The sequence below is a fragment of the Centroberyx gerrardi genome, chromosome 22 (genome assembly GCF_048128805.1).
Source record: "Centroberyx gerrardi isolate f3 chromosome 22, fCenGer3.hap1.cur.20231027, whole genome shotgun sequence".
Taxonomy (NCBI): Eukaryota; Metazoa; Chordata; class Actinopteri; order Beryciformes; family Berycidae; genus Centroberyx; species Centroberyx gerrardi.
This window is the reverse complement of record NC_136018.1, coordinates 640,569-648,068: the sequence shown is the minus strand read 5'-3', so window position 1 is coordinate 648,068 and position 7,500 is coordinate 640,569. Positions and strand designations below refer to the sequence as shown.

General features: G+C 40.4%; 1 protein-coding gene across 1 annotated transcript in view; it reads left to right on the top strand.

Moving 5' to 3' along the window:
• The window catches only part of LOC139933325 (5'-AMP-activated protein kinase subunit gamma-2-like), a 29,508-nt gene that overhangs the window by 8,609 nt on the left and 13,399 nt on the right, over positions 1–7,500 (top strand). The window contains exon 3 of the mRNA XM_078291512.1: positions 3,679–3,727. Coding sequence (XP_078147638.1) covers positions 3,679–3,727 — 49 coding nt within the window. The remainder of the gene's footprint in view (positions 1–3,678; positions 3,728–7,500) is intronic.

Below are 7,500 nucleotides of genomic sequence, written 5' to 3'. Positions count from 1 at the left end.
GACTCCAAACCTCCAACTGAAGTCAACGGACCACAACCAACTTCTGATAAAAAGATTTTTTTTGGTCTCAGCAGCTAATTTCACTTCTTCTAATGTGTTTCCTTATGGAGATTTCAAAATAATTGCGTCATTAACGAGATATAACGGTTATAAAACGGGGTTGTTTTCCTTATGATTGACAGGTCACCGGTTACGGATCAATAGCAGGCGGAGCTTGTAACAGTCGCAAATATGCCTACCGTATTTCCTCTAATAGTGGCCTGTAGTCAATTAAAAGCCAGGTGTCCGATAATGTCCGGGGCCGTGGTCGACACGAACAAATAAAGGCCGGCCTCAAATACAGGCCGGGGAAAAAACAAAGGAAACAAGACTAGGTCAAAACCTAGTACATGGCTGGATCGTGTCTGTCTCCTCTCTCCGCCGCTGCCTCTCCACCGCGCCCACGGCCCGCATCGATCCTCCCGATCCAAGCCCCGGACCCCCGCCGAAATCTCGGCCGGATCACCGGGAACACATCGGCGCCCAGGTTCAGGTTAGCTTCAGTTAGCTTCAGCTTACATGCAAACAACGGTAGATACTGGTAAACTCCTGCTGCCTGTTTGTAACTGTAGTTTGTAGTAACGTACAAGTGCCACAAGATGGCTCGGCCGGCGGAAGACTCTGGAGCGTGCCGTCGTCGATTACCGTAATTATCGTAATGCATCGCAGTAACAAAAAAACGTCTACCTAACGAACCCCAACAGAAGCAGATCAGAAAACAAGGAGGCTTCGTACTAAAATATGAGCAAATATACTTATCAAACAGAGGGAATTAGAAATAAAGGCCTGTCTCTAATATAAGCCTGCTTCCAATAAAGGCCTGGTACCCTCTGCAGTCGAGGTAAATAAAGGCCCGGGACAATATTAGAGGAAATACGGTATGTCAGCTGAAGTGAATAGTTTTCCTAATAGTGGAACAGAGATCTGTCCCTCTGTCTGTCTTTCTCTCTCATGCGTTTCTGTGTGTGTGTGTGTGTGTGTGTGTGTGTGTGTGTGTGTGTGTGTGTGTGTGTGTGTGTGTGTGTGTGTGGGTGCGACTCAGTCAGACTGGTTGCGTGGTTAAACCAGATTTTATCTTCGGCTGTGTTCGGCTCCACATCGGTGGATTCCGGCCAGGCTTCACAGCGTTAACACACTGTAACTGTAGGAGCGTCAAGAGCACAGAGATAACCACAGGAATACCGGAAGTTAGGCCTGTCTAGCCTTCAAAATAAAAGCAGAAAATTTGTTTCATTAAAAAACGAATAACAATAACCGTCTTCAAAAAAAATTAGAGTGGAATCATTACGCTTGATACATGGTGAAACTGTAGTTGTAAAGTTGAATGATTAATTATTATGAGTGATTATTATATTGTATTATAATGCCTGGCATTTGCTGATGAAAGTAGCCTATGCGTTATGAACAGGCTAATTTAAATTTAAAAATTAATATCTAATTGAACTAAACACAAAGACACACCAAAAAACTCAGAAGGTTGTCTACAATCTAAAAGTGTCCGTTTGAGCCCCCCTTACAGAAAAACCACATGAATTTCCCATGTTTTCCACATGTGGTAACATGTTACCACATGTTACAACATGTGGAGCTGGTGGAAAACAAGTTACCACGTTACATGTGGAGCATGTTTGGTGCACGTTAACATGAACATTTTCCATGTGTTGCACATGTTTTGTCACATGAAGTTAGGCCCTATCACTGTGGCAGAATTGTTCCTAAAGGCTGTGAAAGATTTCTTTGTGATTCCACACTGGACATCCAAAAAAATTCTTTATTTTCCACATAGGTTACTGTATGTCGGCCTGGCTTTTATTTTGAAAGTCTCAACCGGAAGTGTCGTTAGTTACTCGTCTAACTTGACGCTGGTCCAGCTCCGGTGGTCGCGGCTCCCGTTAACCTGAATCTACCGGCGGATAACAGCAATCTACCGGCAGATAAGGAGAATATACCGGCAGATCGGGATATTCAGGCCGAGAAGAAACAAAATGGAGCTGTGAGGATTTAATTTGGGGAAATATACTGTTCGACATCACCGGAGGAGAGAGAGAGAGAGAGAGAGAGAGAGAGAGAGGGAGAGAGAGGGAGAGAGGGATTTCATGAACGGCGACTGTCAAGTAGGTGGTAAAATACATTTTATCTCTCTGATTTCGCATGTATGTAAAAATGCAGTCAGAATCATTATATTTAACATTACAAATGCGGCCACGTCACCATATTAATGATAAAATGCTGTCAGTCACCGTATGGACAGAAAGAAGCAGACATGATTACCATATTATGTACAAATGCTGACAAAATCATAATCACCATATTAATACTAAAAGGCTGTCTGAATCACAAAATGCTGTCATAATTAACATATTAACAATAATGGAGTGTCAGAGTCACCGGTAACATTCTGTCAAAATCACGTAATAATGATATGATTCATAAAAATGTTTGAAATAAATGACTTAACAGTGAAATGCTGTCAAAACCATATCGGCAGTAAAACGCAGTTAAATTCACCACGTTAACAGTGACGCTGTCAGATCATCTTGTTAGCAGTAAACTTGTCAATCACTTTATTAATAGTAGATTTCTGATCAAAATATTAGAGGAGAAACGTCCCTCTGGCCTCCACCATTCACATCCTGTTTACTGACAGACAGATCAGTAAACATCTATCTATCTATCTATCTATCTATCTATCTATCTATCTATCTATCTGCCCCTGTATTTACTCTGAATGTAAATAATAATAACTGTGACTGGTGTGTTTTCATGTCTTCATGTCTTTATTTTTTTATATTTTCATGTTGCAGCTTATTCACCCTGATATACAGTATTATTTCAGTATTATATACAGTAATATTTCACAATAAAGCGTGAATGAATAAGGCAACAGACAGTGACAGACAGTGACAGACAGTGACCGACAGTTTGACTGGCGCTGTGATGGCAGCGCCCCCTCTGGCCGGGCAGTGTGATGCTGAACTGGAACAGCAGTGAGATGCATCATTCTCCTGAGTTTCATCCAGATCCGACCAGCGGTGCTGACGTCACGTGTGACACATGGGCAAACCAACAAACAAACAAACGATTGAATGAACAAACAATTTAATGAACAAGCAACTGAATAAACCAACAAATGAATGAACAAACAAACAAACGGCTGAAGGAAGAAACAAGCGATTGAATGAAGAAACAAAGAAACAGTTGAACAAAGAATCAAAGGATTGAATGAACAAACAAACAAACAATTGAACAAACAAACAATTGAACGAAAAAACAAGCGATTGAATGAACAAACAAAATTAACAATTTAATGAACAAACGAATGAATGAACGACCAAACAAACAGATAAACAACAAATTGAATGAGTGGAAGGAGTTCAATCCATGATCCTCTCCTTGGATTTCATAATGAAATCTATTGAGACAGTCCAGGAAAAACTGTGTAAATTTTCCAGATGATCCATATTTAGATTATTTAGATATTTATATTTTGTTGGATTCGTTTTTCTAATAAGTTTTCTCTCCAGCTCTGTTTTGGTCTCCAGGTTCAGACTGTCGGTGGATAATTTAATGATATACTATATATTTTTTTAACAATAAAATACGTTACTAATAATTTTTCTCCTCCTCTGTTGTTCCCAGGTTCAAGCTGCAGACGGCATGTTGGAGCAACAAGACCCAGATGATGCCGGTAAGACAGACAGCAGAAAACAGAAAACAAAGTGACATCAGCCCTTCTAACCAATCCTGAAGCTGATGTTGCTGTGTGGAGATTTAACTGAGTCATAATGATATGAACCAACATCCAGCTGTGTTGCTGTTTTCTCCTCTTTTCTAAAGCTTGTTGTCAGACTCCGCTCCTGAACGAAGCTCCTCCCCCTCCATTCAGCAGCTTTTAATTTGTTAAAAACTAGCTTGTCTCCTCCCTCGCTGTTTAAAAGCAGCGCTCTGCCCCCCCCCACTCCTGAAAAACATTATTCTGATGGAGGAATCGATGAAGCGAGCGCGTAAACTTGTTAAACTAGTAAACTTGTTAAACTAGTAAACTTGTTAAAATAGTAAATTTGTTAAAATAGTAAACTTGTTAAACTAGTAAACTTGTTAAACTAGTAAACTTGTTAAACTAGTACTTTTGTTAAACTAGTGAACTTGTTAAACTAGTAATTTTGTTAAACTAGTCAACTTGTTAAACTAGTAATTTTGTTAAACTAGTCAACTTGTTAAACTAGTAAACTTGTTAAAATAGTAAACTTGTTAAAATAGTAAATTTGTTAAAATAGTAAACTTGTTAAACTAGTAAACTTGTTAAAATAGTAAACTTGTTAAAATAGTAAATTTGTTAAAATAGTAAATTTGTTAAACTAGTAAACTTGGTAAACTAGTAAATTTGTTAAACTAGTAAACTTGTTAAAATAGTAATTTTGTTAAACTAGTAAACTTGTTAAACTAGTAAACTTGTTAAACTAGTGAACTTGTTAAACTAGTAATTTTGTTAAACTAGTAAACTTGTTAAACTAGTGAACTTGTTAAACTAGTAAATTTGTTAAACTAGTAAATTTGTTAAACTAGTAAACTTGCTACCTTTCTCTTCACTTGTCATTGTGGGTCATGTGACCTTCAGCAGGAGAGAGATCAGCCAAAGTGAGACTGGTAACCGGTTACACTTCTCAGCAGGAACGGTTAGCTTAGCTGTTAGCATTTATACATGCTGCTTTGTAATGTTTGTCCTTGGCAGGCCTCCGTAGTGCAGTGGCTTTGCTGTGTGTTATTTCCAAATGTGTTGCTGTTTCTGTCGCCCTCTAGTGGGCAGAAAATTTTGCTTATTGCAGCTTTAAGTAATCTCTGCCTTGTAACGCCCTCTGTGGCGGCCGGGAGGAACTGCAACGACGTCGACAGGTTTCCCAAACAGAGCGCGGGACAGAAAGACAGTTCTGAAAGGCAGAAATCTGAGCATCTGACAAAGTAATCGCTGAGGATCAACAACCCTATCAACACCCCGCTGATAGACTGTTGTCATTTCACACTATGGGACAGTAAAAACCTAAAAAAACAAAAAAAACAGAATTATTGTTCCTTCACCTCAGCTGACTGCACAAACAACAGATGGGAGAAATATTCCTGCGAGCTCAGAGCGGTCACAGATGATAAAGAAGAGACGGGGAAATAAAATCCCTGGTAGACAGAAAGAAACTAGAAGTCTCTCAGTAGAGCTCAAAATCTACAAAACTGAACAACAGCAGGGAAACTCAGCAGCAATGGTGTTTATGAATGAGAGTAATACATATGTGGAAGACACACCTGGAGTATTTTCCTCTCATTGCGATATCTACCAGATTTTCAACAAAAGACGTTATTAACAAACGTTTGGTAACTAAAAAACAACGCTGTTTAGCAGCCGACTTGGAAGTCCCAGATGTCGGACTTTCCATCAGAACCTGAACGCAGCATGATAGTTCTGGCTGAAAAATGAAAATTGTCTAATGGTGGAAATCCCAGACCTGGATCAATACCAAAATCTGATCAGCTGATCCTTGGGCTTTTTGAGATACCTTGATAACAGAGAGACAGACAGAGAGACAGACAGACAGGCAGACAGTGAGACAGACAGACAGACAGACAGACAGACAGGCAGACAGTGAGACAGACAGACAGACAGACAGACAGCAGACAGACAGACAGACAGGCAGACAGTGAGACAGACAGACAGACAGACAGACAGGCAGACAGACAGACAGACAGAGAGACAGGCAGACAGGCAGACAGGTTGTTACTGATTTGTGCTGAGCAGCTTACTGCAGTTTCAACATCTAACAATGGAACTCAGTGTTGGTTGAAGCTTCAGAACCAAGTCTCGCAGTAACGGGTTTAGGATAAAAACCAGGCTGGCCAGACCTCACTGTTCTCTGGGAAAAATCCGGATTTAGCGGCTTGTCGCTGCCTGAGAGAGAGACCAGAGAGAGAGAGAGAGAGAGAGAGACAGAGATGAGAGAGAGAGAGAGAGAGAGAGGAGAGAGAGAGAGAGAGACAGAGAGAGAGAGAGAGAGAGAGACAGAGAGACAGAGAGAGAGAGAGAGACAGAGAGAGAGAGAGAGAGAGAGAGACAGAGAGAGAGAGAGAGAGAGGAGACAGAGAGACAGAGAGAGAGAGAGAGAGACAGAGAGACAGAGAGAGAGAGAGAGAGAGGACAGAGAGAGAGAGAGACAGAGAGAGAGACACAGAGAGAGAGAGAGACAGAGAGAGAGAGAGAGGAGAGAGACAGAGAGAGAGAGAGAGAGAGAGAGAGACAGAGAGAGAGAGAGAGAGAGAGAGAGACAGAGAGACAGAGAGAGAGAGAGACAGAGAGACAGACAGACAGAGAGAGAGAGAGAGAGAGAGAGAGAGACAGACAGAGAGAGAGACAGAGAGAGAGAGAGAGAGACCGTCCCGTACGCAGGAGCCCGCAGGTTTGATAACAGCATCAGCTAAAGGACTGAAAATTATGAGTCAGGAGTGAGAAATGTGATTAAAGCAATGTTCCACTTAGTTTTAACACGGGGCTTATTTGGCACTTGACCGCCATGAAAACCAGAATATAATATAAGAGTTTGTAGCATTTGGATTTTTACTTCCAGTTCATTTGAATGAAGCCACAAAAATAGACTGAAAACTGACATTTAACACGTTTATGAACAGATTCAACAATAGATCCTTCTGTGATTTTCAACTGACGTTTGGTCATATTTTTTAGAGCATAATTTCACCAAATAGTATTTTTATCGAGAAGAGAACATAGCGGTATGTATCCCTCTGCTATGTTCTCATCTATCAATAAAAATGCTTAATTGATGCTTTATTTTGGATTTTAAATTGGTCTTAAATTAATTTCCTGCAGATGATCTCATGTCTTACTCAATGCAGACCAGGTAGAACAGACCAGTCACGTACCGCTACAGTTACGTCAAATATGGACGTAATATAGAGTTGAGTCTGCATGGTTCTCATTTCACAAGGCTGCCAGACAGGTGAATTATGTCCATATTCAACGTAACTGAATTGTGATTGATCTCCGCAGACTAATCTTATTGAACGCATCTGTAAGTGTGTCTGGTCTCTTCCCTACAGACTTTAACATCACAAATTAGAGCCTGATGCCTTCTTCACAATTGATTATTACGTTACTTATTATTACAGTACGCTGGAAGTCCGTTCATTCCTGTGGGAGTCAGTTTAGACGGAGCGACAGCACAGCGCCCCCTGCTGGACAAACAGCTCTGTCAGCAGCGGAGTGACGATACTTTGGAAAAATCAAACTTCTCCGTCTTGACTCTGCTAGCTTAACAGCAAGTTATATTCTTGACTGGATTTGTGAGCTATTTTCTATTTTTTTTTTTTTTTTTAATACAATAAAATACCCTACAGTAGAAAATGTATTTCTCTAGATTAACTGTTTTCATGATTAGGTGACAATGAGAACGTTACAAACTC